The sequence below is a fragment of the Delphinus delphis genome, chromosome 2 (assembly GCF_949987515.2).
Source record: "Delphinus delphis chromosome 2, mDelDel1.2, whole genome shotgun sequence".
In the NCBI taxonomy this organism is placed as follows: Eukaryota; Metazoa; Chordata; class Mammalia; order Artiodactyla; family Delphinidae; genus Delphinus; species Delphinus delphis.
This window is the reverse complement of record NC_082684.1, coordinates 131349056-131374206: the sequence shown is the minus strand read 5'-3', so window position 1 is coordinate 131374206 and position 25151 is coordinate 131349056. Positions and strand designations below refer to the sequence as shown.

Below are 25151 nucleotides of genomic sequence, written 5' to 3'. Positions count from 1 at the left end.
GATTATTAGCCTATGTTTGATTTTCGGTGTGTGGGTGTGTTTGTTTGCTTTTGTCTGTCAATACCTGCTGGCACATAGCCATGTATCTAGTTAGAGGAGCACAGACCACATCTGTGAGCGTTTGCAGTTTGATACAATTTAAAACAAAAACTGAAGGGAGTGAGGAGGGGAAAGGGGAACTGCGTTTCAAAACTACTAACTGTTATAATCTTCACTTAAAATGAGTAAATAGCTGCACTTTGCCCTTTGTAGTGTTTAAAAACATAACTGAATGAGGCTGTTCCTTTTTTTTTTCTTTTTTAAGGAATGCTTTCTGAATAATTAGGGGGAAAAAAATGAATAAAAGTCACAGTTCTGGGATAGTGTTTTCTTTGGGGCTTTACAGTAAAACTTATCTGGCTCACTACTGTGGTTTTAACCACAACAGGCATATTTTCCCAGAAGTTATGAGAATTGATGCATACCTTATGAAATGCTTGTTAATTAAAAACTTCATGTATATTTTTGATCTTATGAATATTTATGCATCTCTAATGTAGGCAATTCTTATATCCACTGTAATTAGTATTTTTAAGTATTTGCTCATCAAAAATTCCAACCGAATCAGCAGTAACACCTCTAGTTAAAGGTTAATCTACTTGGAAACTGCCTTTAAGATATTTTAACAAATAGCTCCAATGCTTTATTAGATCTCTAAAAGCTCTTAAAATTAATTCAGCCTAGACATTTACAGTAGGTTACATTATAGTGGTCTAAAACAGGGATTGGCAAAGTTTTTCTCTAAGAGGGCAAACAGTAAATATATTAGACTTTGCAGGCTACTCAGCTCTTATAGCTCAAAAGCAGCCATAAAGAATATATAAAGAAATGAGCATGACTTTGTTCCAGTAAGACTTTAAATAGGAAGGGAAGATGTTTATTTTATTGTATTGTATTTAACATCTTTATTGGAGTATAATTGCTTTACAATGGTGTGTTAGTTTCTGCTGTATAACAAAGTGAATCAGCTATACATATACATACATCTCCATATCTCCTCCCTCTTGCGGTCTCCCTCCCACCCTCCCTATCCCACCCCTCTAGGTGGACACAAAGCACTGAGCTGATCTCCCTGTACTATGCGGCTACTTCCCACAAGGGAAGATTTTTAAATTTGCAAAGATTAGAGCTTAGAATTGTACAACCCTAGAGCTAGAGGAGTCTTTTAGTAATCATAGAATCACTTGGAAACATCTTAAAAATACAGGTGCCCAGACCCTCCCCCCAGAGATAGATCATGTGTGTTCTTTAAAATCTCCATAGATGATTCAAACGTGCATCCCTGGCTAGAACCGCTATTTATCTAGTCCAAACCTCACTTTACAGATGATGAAGCTGAGACCCAGAAGTTTAACATGTCTTCTCCAGAGTCAAACAACTGGTTGATTGCAGATCTGAACTGAATCCCAAGTCTACTGACTCCCAGCCTAGTGTTTTTTCTACTGAACCTGCAGCTTCTTGCCTTACTTATATCAGCAGGAAATCAGAATGGTTCCTATTGAATTATAAACTTTCCCTTTAAATTAATTTTTATTTTTATTTAATTTCCCTGTTTTTATATCAAACAGAAATATTCAAGTAGTATGCATTTTAAGGATTTTAAGATTAATATGAAAAATAGTCTCTTCCTTTTGTTAAAATTAAATATTTGGGAAGTGTTCTATACTATGAATTCAGTGTTCACTTCATTTAGCTACAGAAGTTGGAAGATATAATAAACTAAACCCTGTAACCACAAGGTTTGTGTATGCTGACAACACATTAACAGCATGCTTCACTCAGGTTGAGAGACTGCTTTTCTCTGGAGTTAGCATTCACTCTGCTTATGCCAAAGGTAAAGTACAAGAGTGCAGAGTCATGCCCTGGCTAGATCTATCCTTGGTGACTTTGTGGCTTTATATAAAGAGACAAACAGATGCTTTATTTTCAAAAAATCTTTAAGATCCATTATTACCACCGCAAATATATAGAGAACAGGGCAGGAAACAATTTTTTTTTTGAGAGCTTGCTATCTACCAGACAATGTGCTGAGTCTTTTCACTTGTGTTTTTAATTCACAAAGCAACTCTTGAGAGACAGGTTTTATTATTACCTCCTTTTACAGATGAAGAAAATGAGGCTAGGAAAGAGGATGAATAACTTGTCCAGAGTCACACAGATAGCAAGTGGCAAAGTCAGATCCTGAACTCAAAGCCTCCTGGCTCCAAAATATAAAACTATACTATATATTTTTTTAACATCTTTATTGGAGTATAATTGCTTTACAGTGTTGTGTTAGTTTCTGCTGTATAACAAATTGAATCAGCTGTATGCATACGTATATCGCCATATCCCCTCCCTCTTGTATCTCCCTCCCACCCTCCCTATCCCACCCCTCTAGGTGGTTGCAGAGCACCGAGCTGATCTCCCTGTGCCATGCAGCTGCTTCCCACTAGCTATTGGTTTTATATTTGGTAGTGTATATATGTCAGTGCTACTCTCTCACTTCGTCCCAGCTTACCCTTCCCCCTCCCTGTGTCCTCAAGTCCATTCTCTACCTCTGTGTCTTTATTACTGTCCTGCCCCTAGGTTCATCAGAACCATGTTTTTTTTTTTAGATTCCATATATATGTGTTAGCATACGGTATTTGTTTTTCTCTTTCTGACTTACTTCACTCTGTATGACAGGCTCTATGTCCATCCACCTCACTGCAAATAACTCAATTTCGTTTCTTTTTATGGCTGAGTAATATTCCATTGTATATATGTGCCACATCTTTATCTATTCATCTGTTGATGGACACTTAGGTTGCTTCCATGTCCTGGCTATTGTAACTAGTGCTGCAATGAACATTGTGGTACATGACTCCTTTTGAATTATGGTTTTCTTAGGGTATATGCCCAGTAGTGGGATTGCTGGGTCGTATGGTAGTTCTATTTTTAGTTTTTTAAGGAACCTCCATACTGTTCTCTATAGTGGCTGTATCAATTTACATTCCCACCAACAGTGCAAGAGGGTTCCCTTTTCTCCACACCCTCTCCAGCATTTATTGTTTCTAGATATTTTGATGATGGCCATGCTGACTGGTGTGAGGTGATACCTCATTGTAGTTATGACTTGCATTTCTCTGATGATTAGTGATGTTGAGCATCTTTTCATTTGTTTGTTGGCAATCTGTATATCTTCTTTGGAGAAATGTCTATTTAGGTCTTCTGCCCATTTTTGGATTGGGTTGTTTGTTTTTTTGATATTGAGCTGCATAGGCTGCTTGTATATTTTGGAGATTAATGCTTTGTCAGTTGCTTCATTTGCAAATATTTTCTCCCATTCTGAGGGTTGTCTTTTTGTTTTGTTTATGGTTTCCTTTGCTGTGCAAAAGCTTTTAAGTTTCATTAGGCCCCATTTGTTTATTTTTGTTTTTATTTCCATTTCTCTAGGAGGTGGGTCAAAAAGGATCTTGCTGTGATTTATGTCATAGAGTGTTCTGCCTATGTTTTCCTCTAAGAGTTTGATCGTGTCTGGCCTTACATTTTGGTCTTTAATCAACCCATTTTGAGTTTATTTTTGTGTATGGTGTTAAGGAGTGTTCTAATTTCATTCAAACAGATGGGGAGATATACTATGTTCTTGGATTGGAAGAATCAACATTGTGAAAATGACTATACTGTATTTTGTAGGATTTTACAAATAGAACTATGAGGAGGTCATTGTCTCCCCAATATTCCTTACCATCCACCAGGACCAGCTACATAGGTCTCTTACTTCTGAAGGAATTTACTACTAATCAACAGAGAAAAAACAGACAAGACACAAAGCCAAAGCAAAAATGGGGATGTTACAGACAAAACAAAAATCTTAAAATGCCTTATTTCCCTTTTTTCCTAATCTGTATTTTCTGACTCCCTTTTTAAAAAGGTTCATTCATCTGACAAACATTTATTGTACCTCAGGTATGCTAAGCACAGTGCTCACTATATGGAAAGGATATAACCCTAGGATGGTTCCAAATGGCTCCTGGGTCTTGTGCTAGGTCCCCTTCCATCTCCTTTTCCCTTACTCCATTAATGATGGGATCACTGTTCTTCCAGTCACTCCAACGAAAGCTTCCAGACCGTTTCTTAATTCTTCTCTCTTATCTACCCTCCTCTGATCCCTTATTGATACTCTGTCTATAATATCTTTTCCTCCTTGCCTCTCTCCTACTACCATTTCACCTGGTTTAGGTCATGTCCTCCTACCTTTACTTTCAATGAAAATCTAGTTGATCTCTACCTCCAATTTCTCTCCCTACCAGTTAATCCTGTATACTATGCCTGAATCATTAATCTTCCTAAAGCACTGACAAAGCCATTAATGGCTCCACATTTTCTCCAGTATAAGTTCTACACTTTACACTTGGAAATCAGTCTATCAACACTTAGCTTCTGATAATCCTCCTCCAGCCTTCACCTACATCCCTACTCCCACTTCATTCCAGACAAACTGGACTACACACTTAAAGGCACTTTCCTTGCCTCTCTGCCTTCTTAATGCCCTTCTACACGTGCAACTCTACCTGCCTTTCAAGAGCCCACTTTTATGCCACTTTCTCCTTGAAGTCTTTCCTGATCCGAGCTCTCCATCCATTTCCCTCTTTTGAATTCCCATTCATTTTATTTGTGGCTTATGGGCTTCTTCTTTGAGTGTAAGCTACCTTACACATCTTTGTATCTCCCATGACACCTAATATTAGGTACTCAATAGGTGTTTATTGACTAAAAGAGATGTGTATATTCATTATGTATTCATTATATAGCATAATAGGCTTAAGCTCAGTGAGGGTAGGAACTATGACTATCTTATCCCCATTCTGATTTTCTAGCCCCTAGCACATAGGAAACACTCAATAAACATTTGTTCAGTGTGAATCACTACAGTTACCAGTTGTCAGGATATAAATTTCCTGATGACCCAGTAGATATCTGGAAATACTACTTTTATATTTTTTTTAAGTATTAGTTACTTACGTTTCTTCATTAAATACTGACAAATACCGGTTGGTAAAGGCCATGTATTAATATTTTCACTTTACAGAAAAGGAAACTGTTTCTTAAAGAAATGAAGTAGTTTGTTTATGATCATATAGCCAATGAGTTAACATAATGGAGTCTAAATTTCAAGTCTTCCGATATGAAGTTTAGCATCCATTTTCTTGGCCAAGGTGGTTTGCCCAAAGGCCAGTCTGGTTCCATCTGCTTTAGAATTATTGAGGTTAGGGCTTCCCTGGTGGTGCAGTGGTTAAGAGTCCGCCTGCCGATGCATGGGACACGGGTTCGTGCCCTGGTCCGGGAAGATCCCACATAACACGGAGCAGCTGGGCCCGTGAGCCATGGCCGCTGAGCCTGCGCGTCGGAGCCTGTGCTCCACAACGGGAAAGGCCACAACAGTGAGAGGCCCACGTACCGCAAAAAAAGGATTGTTGAGGTTAAGCTATTGCAATCATGCTGTATGGAATAGAATTAAGTCCTGATTGACCCAATGTCTGTATGTTGGATGTTTTCAAAATCAAACAAACAAAACACAAAAACTGTTTTCTGAAGAAAATCTTGGCCCTGCCTGTAGACACTCCCTCCAAGGTGAGATGCCTGTCTGTTCAGGCACTCTTCTTGTGGGCTTCTACCCCTAGTTGGGTTTGCTGTTAAGGTGTGGGTCTGATTTCAGCGGGCTGCATAGAGAGCAGGTCTCCAGGTATTTGCGAGGCAGTACAGTCTGGCCCTTACCACTCCTCATAGTCATTGAAGGCATGAGGGGGAGAGTCAGGGAGCCTTGCTCGATGCACATGCAGTCATTCCCTTTTCATACTCATATATTCTTAAATCCAGTCACAGCAGCAGCCTGCTGAGCACCTAGCCTCCCACAGCTGCTTTTACTAGATTGCTGTTTGCTCATTTGCCATCAGGCTGGATATTAAGGATCATTGTAAGAAACAGTCCTCTGAAACGGTTTCATCTTTTATAAGGGTATTATGGGACATTCATTATAATACACCATGTCTTTTATGAAAATTTCTTGAGAGAAATCTGTCTGACCTTAATGCAAAGAATGCTTTTACCTCTCCAGAGCAATTGCTTTGTTTTTACCTTATGGACATTGTGAATGTTTAACTTAACACTCTCTGGTTAGCTGCCAAAAGGCAAGAGCCAAATTTGTGGCCCACCCATAACAAGTGTACTCTATGCCTCGTTAACTTCGTTCCTGGCTCCAGTTTATGTCTGTGCTCAAGTTATTCTTCTTAAGAAAATTTTAATTCATGCCATCTTATTTTATACAGATTGATATACACACTCATCAACAGCCTTGTATTCTGAAATAGTTCATATTATGATACACTGTATGCACAAAAAAACCGTCTTTGGTGCTTCCTAGCTAACTCATTACTTGAGGTTTTTTCTTCGGGGTATATTTATTTTTCTGTATGGGTTTTTGCAGGGTTTTGATTACATGAAAATGGTAAAATTTTATTGTTTTAATAGTGTAACCAAGTGGTAAAATAACTGGTCTAATGGCCAGAGTTGATTAAATTGATGTCACTATTCTAGCCCAGTCTTTCATAGCAGTGTTATTTTCTTACAATATGCTTTGCTTTGTACTCACAATCTGCATGTGACAGTTTATTGCTTTATGATTTTTAGAAATATTGTTATGCTGCCAAGTGAGTGCATAGCAGTGACCTCTGTTAGGTTCAAATATTATATTACCACACTTATCACATTTCTTGTCTCTGTTAGCACCTTACCTCAGGTGATCATGAGCATATTAATTTACTATATGACTTGTCTTGCTCCCACTCTAAGTTAGTCATGCCTTTGTTTGAACAAGGTAATAAGAATGGATATTTGTTTCCAAGCCTCATTTCCTTTGATTAGTTTGGAGCTCTATCCAGATTGTCCAATCATCTTACTAATATCATCCAATTAATAACATAAATACTATTTGTACAACATTTTATACTTTTTTAATACCTTCGAGTAAAATTATTTGGCCTTTTCTACAACTTTCTGGGGCCTTTTTACAGATGACCAAAAACAAGGACAAAACCAAAATCAATTAAATGACTTAATCAGGATGATACTAGCAAATCAGTGGTAGAACTAGGGCTAGACCCAGGTCTCATGATTTCTGTGCCACACTACCTTTCAGTGCCCAAAGAATTTCTGTAGTCTCTGTCTTACCCCTTGAGGTTAAAGATGGGAAAGACTGTCATTCATGTTCATAACTGGGCAGAATCAGGAATGAATTTCATTTGTATTACTCATGATTTTCTGTTCTTGAAATTACAGTTCCTTTTAATACTCTAATCACTGTCACTTTCCATTATGGAATGAGGAAGCAATATTTTATCTTATCTCTTGAAAATTAATTTTGAAATGGAAGCTATTTCCCTTAGTAATTAGTACCATTTAAATTGGACTCTGAAAATTCATCTTTTTTAAAATTAATTAATTTATTCTTGGCTGAGTTGGGTCTTCGTTGCTGCACGCAGGCTTTCTTAGTTGTGGCAAGCAGGGGCCAGTCTTCGTTGCGGTGTGCGGGCCTCTCATTGTGGAGCACGGGCTCTAGGCACGCAGGCTTCAGCAGTTGTGGCTCACAGGCTTTAGAGCGCAGGCTCAGCAGTAGTGGCACACGGGCCCAGTTGCTCCGCGGTGTGTGGGACCTTCCTGGACTGGGGCTCGAACCCATGTCCCCTGCATTGGCAGGTGGATTCTTAACCACTGCACCACCAGGGAAGCCCTGAAAATTCATCTTTAATATAAAAACAATTTACCATTCTTATCATGCATATTCATTAAAGGGCCAAATATATGGTTAATGCTATAGAGTTTGGTAAAACATTAGTTATAATTTTAACCAATCTCTGCATTTAAAGAGGAGATTTTAAATCCATGGTTACTATTTCAGATGCAGAATTTCCAAAGTTTTCATTCTAACTAATTGTTAACATAAAGCACATAAGCTAGAGGGTTTTTTTTTTGAGTGTTTACTCTTAGCCAGACATTGTTGCTAAACACTTTACAGTTATATTTAATCCTTACCCAAAACCTTGTAAGAGTAGTTGATATTTATGATCCCCATTTTACAGCCAAGTGTCATATTCAACAGTAAATATTGTCTTCTGCCTCTCCTTCAGCTTCTGGAATTTCTGAGCAGCCCTGGTCAGTACAAGATGGACCCAGTAGTCTTGAGTTACATGGACAGTCTACTGCGGCAATCAGATGTCTCACTATTGGATCCTCCAAGCTGGCTCAATGACCATATTATTGGGTTTGCTTTTGAGTACTTTGCCAACAGTCAGTTTCATGACTGTTCTGACCATGTCTGCTTCATCAGCCCTGAAGTCACCCAGTTCATCAAGTGCACTGGCAACCCAGCAGAGATCGCCATGTTCCTTGAACCCTTGGACCTCCCTCACAAGAGAGTTGTATTTTTAGCCATCAATGATAATTCCAACCAGGCAGCTGGGGGAACCCATTGGAGTTTGTTGGTTTATCTCCAAGATAAAAATAGCTTTTTTCATTATGATTCTCATAGTAGGAGCAACTCAGTCCATGCAAAGCAGGTAGCAGAGAAACTAGAGGCTTTCTTAGGCAGAAAAGGAGACAAATTGGCCTTTGTGGAAGAGAAAGCCCCTGCTCAACAAAACAGCTATGACTGTGGGATGTACGTGATATGTAACACTGAGGCCTTGTGTCAGAACTACTTCAGGCAACAGCCAGAATCACTATTGCAGCTACTCACTCCTACGTACATCACAAAGAAGAGAGGAGAATGGAAAGATCTCATTGCCACACTTGCTAAAAATTAGCTGTTGAAATATATTTGTGACTTTTGAAGTCTCGCCTCTCCCCATGTATTTGGATGGCTACAACCTCAGTGCCTGAAGGAAGATGCCTGGTAGAGGAAAGGTTAGAATTCTTACTTTTTCCTGAGAGAATGTTATCCTCTGTATTATCCTAATGGAAAGTTTCACTTTAACCCTAACTTGAGAGCAATATGTTCTGTGAAAATGTCTTGAAAATATGCACCAAAACCTTAAAACCAAGCTATCTTAACACTTATTAATTCCCTTTTGGTCTCCCTTATCCACATTGGCTTATTCCAAATGAAAAGCAGTGATCGGTAAAACAAATTAAGACTATGTGAAGTCTAGAATGCAAGAAGAAAATTATAGCAGAACCAAAAACTTATTGCACAGCCCACATATTTTTTTTTTCTCAAAAGTGATTTGACATAACATGACCTATAACTAAATAAACAATTTAAAAGCCGTATGCCAACTCACTGTGCTATTCTGTTGATTTTTAGTTAGTGCCTAGTGACATGTAAAAGGATTGTTTTATTTTTTTTGAATTTTATTTTTTTATACAGCAGGTTCTTATTAATCATCAATTTTATACACATCAGTGTATACATTTCAATCCCAATCACCCAATTCATCACCAGCCCCCCCCCCCCGCCGCTTTCCCCCCTTGGTGTCCATACATTTGTTCTCTACATCTGTGTCTCAGTTTCCGACCTGCAAACTGGTTCATCTGTACCATTTTTCTAGGTTCCACATATATGCGTTAATATACAATATTTGTTTTTCTCTTTCTGACTTATTTCACTCTGTATGACAGTCTCTAGGTCCATCTACATCTCAACAAATGACCCAATTTCGTTCCTTTTTATGGCTGAGTAATATTCCATTGTATATATGTAACACATCTTCTTTATCCATTCGTCTGTCGATGGGCATTTAGGTTGCTTCCATGACCTGGCTATTGTAAATAGTGTTGCAATGAACATTGGGGTGCATGTGTCTTTTTGAATTATGGTTTTCTCTGGGTATATGCCCAGTAGTGGGATTGCTGGATTATATGGTAATTCTATTTTTAGCTTTTTCAGGAACCTCCATACTGTTTTCTATAGTGGCTGTATCAATTTACATTTCCACCAACAGTGCAAGAGGGTTCCCTTTCCTCCACACCCTGTCCAGCATTTGTTGTTTGTAGATTTTCTGATGATGCCCATTATAACTGGTGTGAAGTGATACCACATTGTAGTTTCGATTTGCATTTCTCTAATAATTAGTGATGTTGAGCAGCTTTTCATGTGCTTCTTGGCCATCTGTATGTCTTCTTTGGAGAAATGTCTAGGCCTTCTGGCCATTTTTGGATTGAGTTGTTTGTTTTTTTAATATTGAGCTGCATGAGCTGTTTATATAGTGTGGAGATTAATCCTTTGTCCATTGATTGATTTGCAAATATTTTCTCCCATTCTGAGGGTTGTCTTTTCGTCTTATTTATGGTTTCCTTTCCTGTGCAAAAGCTTTGAAGTTTCATTAGGTCCCATTTGTTTATTTTTGTTTTTATTTCCATTACTCTAGGAGGTGGATCAAAAAAGATCTTGCTGTGATTTATGTCAAAGAGGGTTCTTCCTATGTTTTCTTCTAAGAGTTTTATAGTGTCTGGTCTTACATTTAGATCTCTAATCCATTTTGAGTTTATTTTTGTGTATGGTGTTAGGGAGTGCTCTAATTTCATCTTATACATGTAGCTGTCCAGCTTTCCCAGCACCACTGATTGAAGAGACTATCTTTTCTCCATCGTGTATCCTTGCCTCCTTTGTCATACATTAGTTGACCATAGGTGTGTGCGTTTATCTCTGAGCTTTCTATCTTGTTTATTGATCTATATTTCTGTTTTTGTGCCAGTACCATATTGTCTTGATTACTGTAACTTTGTAGTATAGTCTGAAGTCAGGCAGTCTGATTCCTCCAGCTCCGCTTTTTTCCCTCAAGCCTGCTTTGGCTATTCGGGGTCTTCTGTGTCTCCATACAAATTTTAAGACTTTTTGTTCTAGTTCTGTAAAAAATGCCATTGGTAATTTGATAGGGATTTCATTGAATCTGTAGATTGCTTTGGGTATTATAGTCATTTTCACAGTGTTGATCCTTCCAATCCAAGAACATGGTATATCTCTCTATCTGTTGGTATCATCTTTAATTTCTTTCATCAGTGTCTTATAGTTTTCTGCATATAGGTCTTTTGTCTCCCTAGGTAGGTTTATTCCTAGGTATTTTATTCTTTTTGTTACAGTGGTAAATGGGAGTGTTTCCTTAATTTCTCTTTCAGATTTTTCATCATTAGTGTATTGGAATGCAGGAGGTTTCTATGCATTAATTTTGTATCCTGCAACTTTACCAAATTCATTGATTAGCTGTAGTAGTTTTCTGGTGGCATCTTTACGATTCTGTTTGTGTAGTATCATATCACCTGCAAACAGTGACAGTTTTACTTCTTCTTTTCCAATTTGTATACTTTTATTTCTTTTTCTTCTCTAATTGCCATGGCTATGACTTCCAAAACTGTGTTGAATAATAGTGGTGAGAGTGGACATCCTTGTCTTGTTCCTGATCTTAGAGGAAATGCTTTCAGTTTTTCACCATTGAGAATGATGTTTGCTGTGGGTTTGTCATATATGGCCTTTATTATGTTGAGGTAGGCTCCTCTATGCCCACTTTCTGGAGAGTTTTTATCATAAATGGGTGTTGAATTTTGTCAAAAGCTTTTTCTGCATCTACTGAGATGATCATATGGTTTTCATTCTTTAATTTGTTAATATGGTGTATCACATTGATTGATTTGTATATATTGAATAATCCTTGCCTCCCTGGGATGAATCCCACTTGATCATGGTGTATCATCCTTTTAATGTGTTGTTGGATTCTGTTTGCTAGTATTTTGTTGAGGATTTTTGCATCTATATTCATCAGTGATATTGGTCTGTAATTTTCTTTTTTTGTAGTATCTTTGTCTGGTTTTGGTATCAGGGTGATGGTGGCCTCATAGAGTGAGTGTGGGGAGTGTTCCTTCCTCTGCAACTTTTTGGAAGACTTTGAGAAGGATGGGTGTTAGCTCTTCTCTAAATGTTAGATAGAATTCACATGTGAAGCCATCTGGTCCTGGACTTTTCTTTGTTGGAAGATTTTTAATCACAGTTTCAATTTCATTACTTGTGATTGGTCTGTTCATATTTTCTATTTCTTCCTAGTTCAGTCTTGGCAGGTTATACCTTTCTAATAAGTTGTCCATTTCTTCCAGGTTGTCCATTTTATTGGCATAGAGTGGCTTGTAGTAGTCTCTTAGGATGCTTTGTATTTCTGCGGTGTCTGTTGTAACTTCTCCTTTTTCATTTCTAATTTTATTGATTTGAGTCCTCTCCCTCTTTTCCTTGATGAGTCTGGCTAATGGTTTATCAATTTTGTTTATCTTCTCAAAGAACCAGCTTTTAGTTTTATTGATCTTTGCTATTGTTTTCTTTGTTTCTATTTCATTTCTTTCTTCTCTGATCTTTATGATTTCTTTCCTTCTGCTAACTTTGGGTTTTGTTTGTTCTTCTTCCTTTAGGTGTAAGGTTAGATTCTTTATTTGAGATTTTTCTTATTTCTTCAGGTACGCTTGTATAGCTATAAATTTCCCTCTTCGAACTGCTTTTGCCGATTCACATAGGTTTTGGATCATCGTGTTTTCATTGTCATTTGTCTCTATGTATTTTTTGATTTCCTCTTTGATTTCTTCAGTGATGTCTCAGTTATTTAGTAACGTATTGTTCAGCTTCCATGAGTTTGTGTTTTTTACCTTTTTTTTTTCCTGTAATTCATTTCTAATCTCATAGCATTGTGGTCAGAAAAGATGCTTGATATGATTTCAGTTTTCTTAAATTTACTGAGGATTGATTTGTGATTTGTGACCCAAGATGTGATCTATCCTGGAGAATGTTCCATGCGCACTTGAGAAGAAAGTGTAATTTGCTGTTTTCGGATGGAATGTCCTATAAATATCAATTAAATCTATCTGGTCTATTGTGTCATTTAAAGCTTCTGTTTCCTTATTTATTTTCACTTTGGATGATCTGTCCATTGGTGTAAGTGAGGTGTTAAAGTCCCCCACTATTATTGTGTTACTGTCGATTTCCTCTTTTAGAGCTGTTAGCAGTTGCCTTATGTATTGAGCTGCTCCTATGTTGGGTGCATATATATTTATAATTGTTATATCTTCTTCTTGGATTGATCCCTTGATCATTATGAAGTGTCTTTCCTTGTCTCTTGTAACATTCTTTATTTTAAAGTCTTATTTGATATGAGTATTGCTACTCCAGCTTTCTTTTGATTTCCATTTGCATGTAATATCTTTTTCTATCCCCTCACTTTCAGTCTGTATGTGTCCCTAGGTCTGAAGTGGGTCTCTTGTAGACAGCATATATATGGGTCTTGTTTTTGTATCCATTCAGCAAGCCTGTGTCAGTTGGTTGGAGCGTTTAATCCATTCGCGTTTAAGGTAATTATCGATATTTATGTTCCTGTGACCATTTTCTTAATTGTTTTGGGTTTGTTTTTGTAGGTCCTTTTCTTCTCTTGTGTTTCCCACTTAGAGAAGTTCCTTTAGCATTTGTTGTAGAGCTGGTTTGGTGGTGCTGAATTCTCTTAGCTTTTGCTTGTCTGTAAAGCTTTTGATTTCTCCATCGAATCTGAATGAGATCTTTGCTGGGTAGAGTAATCTTGGTTGTAAGTTCTCCCCTTTCATCACTAAGTATATCATGCCACTCCCTTCTGGCTTGTAGAGTTTCTGCTGAGAAATCAGCTCTTAACCTTATGGGAGTTCCCTTGTATGTTACATGTCATTTTTCCCTTGCTGCTTTCAGTAATTTTTCTTTGTCTTTAATTTTTGCCAATTTGATTACTGTGTGTCTCGGAGTGTTTCTCCTTGGGTTTATCCTGAATGGGACTCTCTGTGCTTCCTAGCCATGGGTGGCTATTTCCTTTGCCATGTTAGGGAATTTTTCGACTATAATCTCTTTAAATATTTTCTCATGTCCTTTCTCTCTCTCTTCTCCTTCTGGGACCCCTATAATGCAAATGTTGTTGTGTTTAATGTTGTCCCAGAGGTCTCTTAGGCTGTCTTCATTTCTTTTCATTCTTTTTTGTTTATTCTGTTCCACGGCAGTGAATTCCATCATTCTGTCTTCCAGGTCACTCATCCGTTCTTCTGCCTCAGTTATTCTGCTATTGATTCCTTCTAGTGTAGTTTTCATTTCAGTTATTATTCATCTCTCTCTGTTTGTTCTTTAGTTCTTCTAGGTCTTTGTTAAACATTGCTTTCATCTTCTCAATCTTTGCCTCCATTCTTTTTCCGAGGTCCTGGATCATCTTCACTATCATTATTCTGAATTCTTTTTCTGGAAGGTTGCCTATCTCCACTTCATTTAGTTGTTTTTCTGGGGTTTTATCTTGTTCCTTCATCTGGTAAATAGCCCTCTGCCTTTTCATCTTGTCTATCTTTCTTTGAATGTCAGTTGACATATTTGAAGAGATCAACTGGCTAGAAGCAGATCAAGACCTAACCTAATTCAACATCTAAATATTAAGAGAATTGGTTACTCGGTTCTGTGAGATCTCTTCCATTCACCATGCAAAGACTTTCCCAGCTATAACTTTTGCCAATACTTGATAAAATGGTGTTAGTCCATTTTCCCCCATCTGATTCCCGGAGTGCTTTAAGAAAGGGGGAATATGAAATAACTTCATCAAAATAAATGTCTTGGTGGACATCTTAGTTTGCTCAGTGAGTGGGCTGCCTTGCTACTCTGGACTCATAACAAGCTTTCCTTCACCTCGTCTGTTAGCCATGCACACACTCTTTCCTTATATCCAAAGTTCTGTGGTTTTAAAACTTATAGCTGATAACTTCCCAAGATTACCTGGTTTTTCAGATAAATATTTCTGCTTTCTGATAGTCATTTTTCCTCTCCTCTGTATCCTTAATCTGACAATCGCTTTCAGTTAGTCATGGTGATTTGAGGACTATTGTATCTGAAACGTACAGACAAAGTTGGTTTATTTTTGAGATATAAAGGAGAAAAAGTGACCTTTCTCAGCCCTTTCACTTAATTCAAAATGCAGACAATGTAACTTTTAAAATGTGGAGCTAAGAGTAAAAAAGAAAAGCTATCCCTCCTAAATCATGGATATGTTTTTTCAGAGTTATTTCAGATAATTAATAATTTAAATGATATGTTAGATGCACATATTCTGTTTCTAATGAGAATTAGATTGCAATGTGTATGGGACTTGAAAGCCAAAGATTAGCTTCAGCCATGAAACTTATTTCAGCTACCTCCCCAGCCTAACCCTGCCCCCAGCCCGCATGGCCCAAAATAACCTCACCACTCAGTGACCACAGAGGCAGTAACCCAGTTCCTTTTAGTCGGGAAGGGAAAACCCAGTAAGTGTAAATAAGTACAGGTCACATAGCAGGCCTCAGTGAACACAAGTTGAAACTAAAAGTCAAAGAGAAAGCTACCAAAAAAGTTTCCATTTCAAGTCAGTATATTTGGGATAAAAAAGTGTACCTAATGGAAGCTGGGAGCAGGAAAAAAAGATTAGGAACTGGCAATCAGCCATTGAGGTGAAATAGGGAGGAAGGGACAGCAAAAGGACACAGGTTGCTGAGGCCAGGAGTGTAGATAATGATAAGAAAGCAATATTGTTTAAATAACTGTTGACTTAGGCATCTAGTCTAGACTGCGAAAGGGTCAGATTCTCTCTGGGAAAAGTTGTTGTCTTTCTGATAATGAATAGTACAAAGTATGTCTGTTTAAGTGTCAGATTGTCTCCCTCTTAAGATAGTACATATGGGAGCAATCTTTCCTGACTCCCTAAGATTCGTGCCAGAAATAAATTATTTTTTGAACTATACTAGTAAAGCCTAAAAAAAAGAAAAAGACTAAATCTAAGGTCTCCTTTTCCAGATACATAGCATGATTGGATTGTACCACAGGTTAGTCTACTTCTGTAAAACTTTTGAGTATGCCATTTGTAAGTGTTAGCATTGTAAATGACAGGAGAACTTGAGTCTACTTGTAATACTTCACTAGATACTATAAAAGCCTGTAAGTTATACACCTGCTTGACCATATACCATTGATATTACATGATACACAATAGGGAAAAGATCTTTTGCTGGTATTGTGCTCCCTTCTTTTAGAGTCAAAAGGATCTAGTGTGCAGAATTCAATTTAAAAATATTCAGTGGGTAAGCAGTTTATTCAAAAGTGGATTGAGCAGTTATTACACTGAACCCCTGCTTTCAAATATCCTGTTGTATTGATCCATAAGTAACTCACACTTGTCCAACCTGTGTCTCATATGGAATTGAAAGGTCACCATATATAAACCCAGCTTCAGATGGTAGTCAAAAATATCATTGAGTTTTCTATTTAACACTGTCCAGATCAAAATATTTCTGCCCTTTGGCTAGATAGCTGTTGAAGTTCCTAAGCACTAGTCCTAATTGGATCAGAATAATTTAAAAACAAGTGGATTATATTTCTGATATGTCTTATTATTTTTATCGATAGTTTTTACTATATCCATATTGACTATATGTTTTAATAATAGGTATTCCATTGAAATGGCAAACTCATATGGTTATTTACTGATACTGAAATTTTTTTCTTCCATCACTTAGAAAAAGGGAAAATAGTTACAGAAATTTACATGCTATGGTGTGGGAAAGAGCATGAATGTTGCAAATCCAAGCACTATCAGTTATACACTTATAGTCTTGGGCAAGTTTCAGATTCAGTAGCCTCATCTGCAAAACGAAGTGTTGTAGTCTGTTTAAGCAGGTACAATGAGGATTCAGTATGGTGTGAAAAGCATATAGTACACACAAAAATAAACCTGTTTCTCTGTCCTACTACCAGTCCATTTTAAGACTAGCAGCAAGTTTGAAAACTTAGTTTTATAGTGCACCCATTCAGCTGTGTGAAAAATGGCCTGATAAATACTGTTATGTCAAAAGAGAAAACTTACTCAAGGGTGGTAAATGACAACTAACCTTTGTATCACTCTATAACGTGCAAAGTACTGTATATACGTTATTATATATAATTATAATCTCATTTAATTGTCAAGTTTTTTCCAGGTATTATTTTTGTATTGAATTATGGTTGATTTACAGTGTTTCAGGTGTATAGCAAAGTGATTCAGTTATACATGTATATATTCTTCTTCAGATTTTTTTCCATTTTCTATTATAGGTTATTACAAGATATTAAGTATAGTTCCCTGTGCTATACAGTGGGTCCTTGTTCTTTACCAATCTTATATATAGTAGTGTGTATCTGTTAATCCCAGATTCCTAATTTATCCCTCACCCCCACTTTCCCCTTTGGTGACCATAAGTTTGTTTTCTGTCTTGTGAGTCTTTTTCTGTTTTGTAAATTAGTTCATTGTGTCATGTTTTGAAATTCTGCATATAAGTGATATGTGATATTTGTCTTTGACTTCACTTAATATGATAATCTCTAGGCTCATCTATGTTGCTTCCATATATATATATATGAATATACCATATCTTCTTTATCCATTCATCTGTCGATGGACATTTAGGTTGCTCCAATGTCTAGGCTGTTGTAAATAATGCTGCTGTGAAAATTGGGGTGCATGTATCTTTTCAAATTAGAGTCTCCTCCCTATGTATGCAGGATTGGGATTGCTGTATCATATGGTAACTCTATTTTTAGTTTTATAAGGAACTCCACACTGTTCTCCATAGTGGCTGCACCAGTTTCCATTCCCACCAACAACGTAGGAGGGTTCCCTTTTCTCCACACCCTTTGTTGACTTTTTAATGATGGCCATTCTGACCGGTGACCAGTGAGGTGTAACCTCATTGTAGTTTTGATTTGCATTTCTCTAATAATTAGCGATGATAAGCATCTTTTCATGTGTCTGTTAGTCATCTGTATGTCTTCTTTGGGGAAATGTCTCTTTAGGTCTTTTGCCCATTTTTTGATTGGATTGTTTGTTTTGTTGTTGTTTTGACATTGAGCTGTATGACTGTATGAGCTGTTTGTATATTTTGGAAATTAAGCTCTTGTCAGTTGCATTATTTGCAAATATTTTCTCCCATTCTGTAGGTTGTCTTTTTGTTTTGTTTATGGTTTCCTTTGCTGTGCAAAAGCTTGTAAGTTTAATTAGGTCCCATTTGTTTATTTTTGCTTTTGTTTCCACTCTAGGAGACAGTTCCAGAAAAATACTGTTGTGATTTAGGCCTGTGTTTCCCTTTAGGAGGTTTATAGTATCCAGTCTTATGTTTAGGTCTTTAATCCATTTTGAGTTTATTTTTTTATGGTGTTAGAGAATGTTCTAATTTAATTCTTTTATATGTAGCTGTCCAGTTTTCCCAGCACCACTTATTGAAGAGACTGTCTTTTCTACATTGTATATTCTTGCCTCCTTTGTTGTACCTTAACTGATCATAAGTTCATGGGTTTCTTTCTGGGCTTTCTGTCCTGTTCCATTGATCTATGTGTTTGTTTTTGTGCCAGTGCCATACTGTTTCGATTACTGTAGCTTTGTTGTATAGTCTACAGTCAAGAAGCCTGATTCCTCCAGCTCCATTCTTAAGATTGTTTTAGCTATTCAGGGTCTTCTGTGTTTCTGTACAAGTTTAAAATTTTTTTGTTCTAGTTCTTTGAAAAATGCCATTGGTAATTTGGTAGGGATTGCATTGAATCTGTAGATTGCCTTAGATAATATGGTCATTTTAATATTGATTCTTCCAATCCAAGAACATTGTATATCTTTCCACCTGTTTGTGTCATCTTCAATTCTTTCATCAGCGTCTTATAGTTTTCAGAGTACAGTGGTTTTTTTTGCCTCCTTAGGTAGGTTTATTCCTAGGTATTTTATTCTTTTTGATGTGATGGTAAACGGGGTTGTTGCCTTAATTTCTCTTTCTGATATTTCATTGTTAGTGAATAGGAACTGTTTATTAATTTTGTATCCTGCAACTTTACTGAATTCATTGATGAACTCTAATAGTTTTGTGGTAGCACCTTTAGGATTTTCTATGTATAGTATCATGTGATCTGCAAACAGTGACAGTTTTACTTCTTTTCCAGTTTAGATTCCTTTTATTTCTTTTTCTTCTCTGATTCTTGTGGCTAGGACTTCTAAAACCATGTTGAATAAAAGTGGCAAGAGTGAGCATCCTTGTCTAATTCCTGACCTTAGCGGGAATGCTCTCAGCTTTTCACCATTGAGCATGATGTTAGCTGTGGGTTTGTCATATGTGACCTTTATTATGTTCAGGTAGGTTCCCTCTGTGCCTACTTTCTGGAGAGTTTTTTTCATAACTGAATGTTGAATTTTATCAAAAGCTTTTTCTACATCTGTTGAGATGATCATATGGTTTTTATTCTTCAGTTTGTTAATGTGGTGTATCACATTGATTGAATTGCAGATATTGAAAAATCCTTGCATCCCTGGGATGAATCCCACTTGATCATGGTGTATGATCCTTTTAATGTATTGTTGGAGTTGGTTTGCTAGTATTTTGTTGAGAATTTTTGCATCTATGTTCATCAGTGATATTGGCCTGTAATTGTCTTTTTTGTGTGATATCTTTGTCTGGTTTTGGTCTCAAGGTGATGATGGTGGCCTCATAGAATGAGTTCAGAAGTGTTTCTTCCTCTGCAATTTTTGGAATAGTTTCAGAAGGATAGGTGTTAACTCTTCTCTAAATGTTTAGTAGAATTCACCCGTGAAGCCATCTGGTCCTGGACATTTGTTTGTTGGGATTTTTAAATTACTGATTCACTTTCAGTACTGCTAATTGGTCTGTTCATATTTTCTATTTCCTCCTAGTTTGGTCTTGTGGATTGTACCTTTCTAAGAATTTGGCTATTTCTTCTAGGTTGTACATTTTATTGGTATATAATTGTTCATAGTAGTCTCTTATCATTCTTTGTACTTCTGTGATGTCGGTTGTAACTTCTTTTTCATTTCTGATTTTATTGATTTGTGCCCTCTCCCTTTTTTTCTTGATGAGTCTGGCTAAATGTTCATCAATTTTGTTTATCTTTTCAAAGAACCAGCTTTTCGACTCATTGATTTTTTTTTTCTTTGCCTCTATTTCATTTATTTCTGCTCTGATATTTGTGATTTATTGCCTTCTACTGACTTTGGGTTTTGTTTGTTCTTCTTTCTCTAGTTGCTTTAGGTATAAGATGAGGTTCTTTATTTGAGATTTTTCTCATTTCCTGAGATAAGCATGTATCGCTATAAACTTCCCTCTTAGAACTGCTTTTGCTGAGTCCCATAGGTTTTGGATCATCGTATTTTTGTTTTCATTTGTCTCTAGGTTTTTTGGGGGGGTTTTTTTGCGGTATGCGGGCCTCTCACTGTTGTGGCCTCTCCCGTTGCGGAGCACAGGCTCCGGATGCGCAGGCTCAGTGGCCTTGGCTCATGGGCCCAGCCACTCCGCAGCATGTGGGATCTTCCCAGACCGGGGCACGAACCCGTGTCCCCTGCATCGGCAGGTGGACTCTCAACCACTGCGCCACGAGGGAAGCCCTGTCTTTAGGTATTTTTTGATTTCTTCTTTGATTTCTTCAGTGATCCATTGATTGTTTAGTAGCATATTGTTTAGCCTCCGACATGTTTGTGTCTTTTGCAGTTTTTTTTTTTCTTGTAGCTGATTTCTAGTCTCATAGTGTTGTGGTTGGGGGGAAAAAAAGATGCTTCATACGATTTCGATTTTGTGAAATTTACCAAGGTTTGTTTTGTGGCCTAGCATGTGATCTATCCTGGAGAATGTTCCATGTGTACATGAAAAGAATGTGTATTTTGCTGCTTTCGGATATAATGATCTATAAATATCATCTGGCCTAATGTGTTATTTAAGGTCTGTGTTTCTTTATTGATTTTCTGTCTGGATGATCTGTCCATTGATATAAGTGGGGTGTTAAAAAGCCCCCTACTGGGCTTCCCTGGTGCTGCAGTGGTTGAGAGTCCACCTGCCAATGCAGGGGACACGGGTTTGTGCCCCAGTCTGGGAAGATCCTACATGCCGCAGAGCAGCTGGGCCCGTGAGCCATGGCCCCTGAGCCTGCGCGTCCGGAGCCTGTGCTCCGCAATGGGAGAGGCCACAACAGTGAGAGGCCCGCGTACAGCAATAAGAAAAAAAAAAAGCCCCCTACTATTCTGTTACTGTTGATTTCTCCTTTTGTTTCTGTTAATATTTGCCTTATATATTGAGATGTTCCTGCGTTGGGTGCATGTGTGTGTGTATGTATGTGTATATATATGTATATATATATATATATATATATATATATATATTTTTTTTTACAATTGTTATATTTTCTTCTTCGATTGATCCCTTGATCATTATGTAGTATCCTTTGTCTCTTGTAACAGTCTTTATTTTAAAGTCTATTTTGGGACTTCCCTGGTGGTGTAGTGGTTGAGAGTCTGCCTGCCGATGCAGGGGACACAGGTCTGTGCCCCGTTCCAGGGAGATCCCACATGCCGCAGAGCGGCTGGGCCCGTGGGCCATGGCCACTGAGCCTGCGGTCCAGAGCCTGTGCTCCGCAACGGGAGAGGCCGCGGCAGTGAGAGGCCCACGTACCACCAATAAATAAATAAATAAATATAAAGTCTATTTTGGCTGATATAAGCATTGCTACTCTGGCTTTCTTTTGATTTCCATTTGTGTGGAATACCTTTTTCCTTCTCCTCACTTTCAGTCTGTATGTGTCTCTAGATCTGTGAGTCTTTTGTAGGCAGCATATATACGGGTCTTTTTTTATATCCATTCAGCCAGTCTGTGTTTTGGTTGGAGCATTTAGTCTGTTTATATTTAAGATAATTATCTTTTTTTTTTTTTCTGCTATGTTGGGTCTTTTGTTGCTGCACATAGGCTTTCTCTAGTTGTGGTGAGCAGAGGCTACTTTTTGTTGCAGTGCCTGGGTTTCTCATTGCGGTGGCTTCTCTTGTTGTGGAGCATGGGCTCTAGGTGCATGGGCTTCAGTACTTGTGGCACACGGGTTCAGTAGTTGTGGCTTGTGGGCTCTAGAGCGCAGGCTCAGTAGTTGTGGCGCACGGGCTTTGTTGCTCCGCGGCATGTGGGATCTTCTCAGACCAGGGCTCAAACCCATGACCCCTGCATTGGCAGGTGGATTCTTTTCTTTTTTTTTTTCTTTTGCAGTACGCGGGCCTCTCACTGTTGTGGCCTCTCCCATTGCGGATCACAGGCTCCAGACGTGCACAGCTCAGCGGCCATGGCTTATGGGCCCAACCGCTCCGCGGCATCTGGGATCTTCCCGGACCGGGGCACGAACCCACGTCCCCTGCATCAGCAGGCGGACTCTCAACCACTGCGCCACCAGGGAAGCCTGGCAGGTGGATTCTTAACCACTGCGCCGCCAGGGAAATCCTCGATATGTATGTTCTTAATGCCATTTTATTAATTGGTTTGAATTTGTTTTTGTAGGTCTTCCCCCCACCCTTTCTTCTTTTGTTCTCTATTTTGTGACTTGATGGCTATCTTTAGTGTTATATTTGGATTCCTTTTTCTTTTTTGGGGTGTATATCTAGTATAGATTTTTGGTTTGCCATTACCATGAGGTTTTTGTATAGCAGTGTATTATATACATGATTGTTTTAAATTGCTGATCTCTTCATTTCAAGTGCATTTAAAATACCCTGCATTTGTATTCACCCCTCACGATTACTGGTTTTGATATCATGTTTTACATCTAATTGTTTTGTGTATCCCTTAAATGCTTATTGTGGATACAGATGATTTTACTACTTTTGTCTTTTAACCTCCATACTGCCTTTGTGTGTGGATGATTTCCTACCTTTACTATATGTTTGCCTTTACCAGTGAGCTTTTTCATTCCATAATTTTCTTGTTCCTAAACATAGCCTTTTATTTTTCACCTAGATAAGTTCCTTTAACATGTGTTGTAAAGCTGGTTTGGTGGTGCTGAATTCTTTTAGCTTTTGCTTGTCTCTAAAGCTTTTGATTTCTCCATCAAATCTGAATGAGAGCCTTGCTGGGTAGAGTATTTTTGGTTGTAGGTTTTTCCTTTCATCACTTTAAGTATATCGTGCCACTCCCTTCTTGCCTGCAGAATTTTTGCTGAAAAATCAGCTTATAGCCTTACAGGAGTTCCCTCGTATATTGTTCGTTGCTTTTCCCTTGCTGCTTTTGTATTCTCTTTTTATCTTTAATTTTTGTAATGTTGATTAAAATGTGTCTTGGTTGTTCTCTTTGGGTTAATCCTGTGTGGGCCTCTGTGCTTCCTGGACTTAGGTGACTGTTTCCTTTCCCAGGTTAGGGAGGTTCTCCTTCTGGGACCCCTATAATGCAAATATTAGTGTGCCTGATGTTGTCCCAGAGGTCTCTTAAACTGTCCTCATTTCTTTTCATTCTTTTATCTTTTTTCTGTTTAACTGCAGTGATTTCCACCCTTCTGTCTTCCAGCTCACTAATCTGTTCTTCTGAATCCTTTAGTCTACTATTGATTCCTTCTAGTGTATTTTTCATTCCAGTTATTGTATTGTTCATCTCTGTTTGATTGTTCTTTATATTTTCTAACTCTTTGTTAAAAACTTCTAACTTCTCGCTCTGTGCATCCATTCTCCTCCCGAGTTCTTTGATCATCTTTAAGATCATTACTCTGAACTCTTTCTCAGGTAGATTGCCTATCTCCACTTCACTTAGTAGTTGTTCTGCAGTTTTATCTTGTTCCTTCACCTGGAACATATTTTTCTGCCACCTAATGTTGTCTCAGTTGCTGTTTGCATTTTATGTATGTCATAGGTTACCTACGTTTCTCAACCTTGGAGACATGACCCTCTGTAGGAGGCAGCCTGTGCATCCCCGCAGTGCATTCCTCTCTCATCACCCAGGCTATATGCTCTAGAGGTTCCCCCTAAGAGGGCTGCATGGGTCCTTCTGTATAGCGGGCTGACTGTATGGGCTGTCTGGTAGGCTTGGTTAGCCTCTAGTCTGGTTGGTTAACGGGCCCTACTTTGCGCGGATTCTGCTGTATGTTGTTTAGCAGGGCCTGGTCCTGAGGTCGCTGGTTACGGAATCCTAGGGAGCCCCAGGGCTAGTGCTGTCTCGCTGGTAGGTAGTGTCAGGGTCCTGAAGACTCTGGGGCTGTTGCCCACCTACTGGCAGGTGAAACCAGATCCTGGGGTTGGTGCTGGGCTTCTGGCAGGCAGAGCTGGTTCCTGAAGTCTGGCTGCAGGGCCCAGGGATCCCAGATCTCATTTCACATCATTGGTGGGAGAGGGCCAGTTCCTGACACAGTTGGGTATGGGGTCTGGAGTGTCCCGAAGGTTGCGTTGCCCTGCTGGTGGGCAAAGGCAGGGCCCAGCCGGTCCCAGGGTAGGGTCTGGCCTGTGTTTCAGGATCATAATTTTCTTGCTTCTGATGTCTGCTCCCCGGTGGGTGAAACTGGTCTAGAGGCTTGTGCAAGCTTTCCTGGTGGGAGGTGCTGGTGCCTGTCCACTGGTTTGTGGAGCTGGGTCTTGGCCCTCTGGTGGGCTAGGCCATGACTAGGGGAGTGTCTAGAGGTGGCTGTGATCTCTTTAGTCTTTAGGCCACCTGTCTGCCAATGGGTGGGGCTGTGTCCCCACCCAGTTAGTTGTTTGGCCTGAGTCATCCTAGCACTAGAGCCTACAGGCTATTGAGTGGGGCCAGGGCTTGGCACTAATGAGCCAATATGGCAGCTGCCGGGAGTGTTCTTGAGGTTGAATGTTCCCCAATACGTCTGCCACCAGTGTCTGTGTCCCCAGGGTGAGCCACAGCCACCCTCCCACCTCTCCAGGAGACTCTAAGACCAAGAGGTAGGTCTGGCCCAGGCTCCTATCAAATTACTGCTTTTGCCTTGGGTCCCAGTATGCATGAGATTTTGCATGCCCCCTTTAAGAGTGAAGTCTCTGTTTCCCCTAGTACTGTGGGGCTCCTGTAATTAAGCCCCACTGGCCTTCAAAGCCAAATGCTCTGGGGGCTCATCTTCCCGGTGCCAGACTCCCAGGCTGAGCAGCCTGATGTGGAGCTCAGAATTCTCACTCCTGTAGCAGAACCTCTGCAGTATAATTATTCTCCAATCTGTGGGTCTTCTACCCAGGGGGTATGGAATTCAATTATATCACGAGTCCACACCTCCTCCCCTACTCATTGTGGTTCCTTCTTTATGTCTTTAGTTGTAGAAAATCTTTTCTGGTAGGTTCCAGTATTTT

At 38.8% G+C, this 25151-nt stretch overlaps 1 protein-coding gene across 3 annotated transcripts in view; it reads left to right on the top strand.

The window, feature by feature from the left end:
* The window catches only part of SENP8 (SUMO peptidase family member, NEDD8 specific), a 48720-nt gene that overhangs the window by 8750 nt on the left and 14819 nt on the right, over positions 1-25151 (top strand). The window contains exon 2 of one of the 3 annotated variants that reach the window (XM_060005677.1): positions 8187-9419. The exons of the other annotated variants lie outside the window; for them this stretch is intronic. Coding sequence (XP_059861660.1) covers positions 8223-8861 — 639 coding nt within the window. The 5' untranslated portion in view covers positions 8187-8222 and the 3' untranslated portion in view covers positions 8862-9419. Of the gene's footprint in view, positions 1-8186; positions 9420-25151 lie in introns of those variants that run through there. 3 annotated transcript variants of the gene reach the window in all.